This window comes from Cyphomyrmex costatus, unplaced genomic scaffold (genome assembly GCF_001594065.2).
Source record: "Cyphomyrmex costatus isolate MS0001 unplaced genomic scaffold, Ccosl1.0 C2282867, whole genome shotgun sequence".
NCBI lineage: Eukaryota > Metazoa > Arthropoda > Insecta > Hymenoptera > Formicidae > Cyphomyrmex > Cyphomyrmex costatus.
This window is the reverse complement of record NW_017274469.1, coordinates 1-1242: the sequence shown is the minus strand read 5'-3', so window position 1 is coordinate 1242 and position 1242 is coordinate 1. Positions and strand designations below refer to the sequence as shown.

General features: G+C 46.5%; 1 protein-coding gene across 1 annotated transcript; it reads right to left on the bottom strand.

Moving 5' to 3' along the window:
* Positions 1–371: 371 nt before the first annotated feature.
* On the bottom strand, positions 372–1214 carry LOC108771186 (uncharacterized). The gene has a single exon (XM_018541934.1). The coding sequence runs from the start codon at positions 1212–1214 to the stop codon at positions 372–374; it is 843 nt and encodes a 280-aa protein (XP_018397436.1).
* Between the last annotated feature and the right edge of the window lie 28 nt (positions 1215–1242).

The following is a 1242-nucleotide window of genomic DNA, read 5'->3' as shown; positions in this document are numbered from 1 at the left end:
TTTTAGTTTTGTGGTGCCATCAATTAGTTTTCTACCTCTCAGATCCGGTAACAGATTGAAGTGGTATAGAAAATCTGCGCCCAATATAGCGTGTGAGACATCGGCTATAACAAATGTCCAATTAAACTTTCTGCGTAGGTTGAGATCCACTGTGATGAGTTTCGTTCCATATGTGCGTATGGTCGTGTTGTTTGCCGCGTATAAGCTCGAATCAGTTGGTTTGATATTGCGTCCCGCGAAATACTTTGGCAGTACTGAAATGTCTGCTCCTGTATCGATTAAGAATTGCGTACCAGTTTTTCTGTCGGAAACGAGTAAGCGGCTTTTTTGACGAACGCCGTCTGCGACCGCCTTAATACGCAGTGGCGATTCTAGTTTTCCGTCAGCTCAAGTTTTGCTTTTTGTTTCTTGAACGTGCATGGTGGGCGACAATTTTTTGCTTGTTCGCCAAATCTGCTATGATAATAACAGATATCGTCTTCACGTTCTTTGGACTTTGATCGTCCTCGTCCTCGCGACTTTGATCGGCTACGCCGTATGCTTCGCTTAACTTCTCGAGACAGGGATTCGACCATTTTCTTTAATTCGTGTAAGTTGACATCATCTTGGGGGGTTTTGTCGCACGCTTTTGCTTCGCCAGTGCTGACTACGGCAACCGTGTTACGCGTGACGTCCACTACTCTATCGGCCTGCTGTGCGAGTTTTGACAGATCGGTAAGCTCACTTATGGCAAGTATGCTTCTTACGCTTTCCGGCATTTGTTCAAGGAATAACGTTCTCATAACGGCCTCGTTGCATTGTCCTGCAGCTAGATTTCTTAACCGTTGCAGAAAATGTGACGGTTTTTCATCACCTAATTCATGTCCGCGCAGCAATCGTCTCAGCTTGGACTCGTTCGATTCATCGAATGACGAAATAATGCGTGTTTTTAGAGCCCCGTATTTGTTCTCGGCCGGCGGTGAGGCTAGGATATCTGAAACAAACGGTAGAATGTTTTGATCAAGATTAACTATAACGTATCGGAATTTTGTCTCATCAGCGGTAATTCGTGATAGAGCGAAAACCGCTTCGACTTGCGTGAACCATAAAAAGGGGTTATCCTTCCAGAAAGGCGGCAGCTTCACTATACGAGTCACGTTAACCTCCCCCTGCGGGTCTCTGACATCTCTTTGGGCGAAATCGGCTGAAGTGTCGGCCACAGCTTCCGCTGGCATTGGCAGGTTGGCAGGTAGCCCTCCCGTG

What these genes read in the sequence shown, in the direction of transcription:
- LOC108771186 (XM_018541934.1), bottom strand. Translation starts at nt 1,214, where the DNA reads ATGCCAGCGGAAGCTGTGGCCGACACTTCAGCCGATTTCGCCCAAAGA.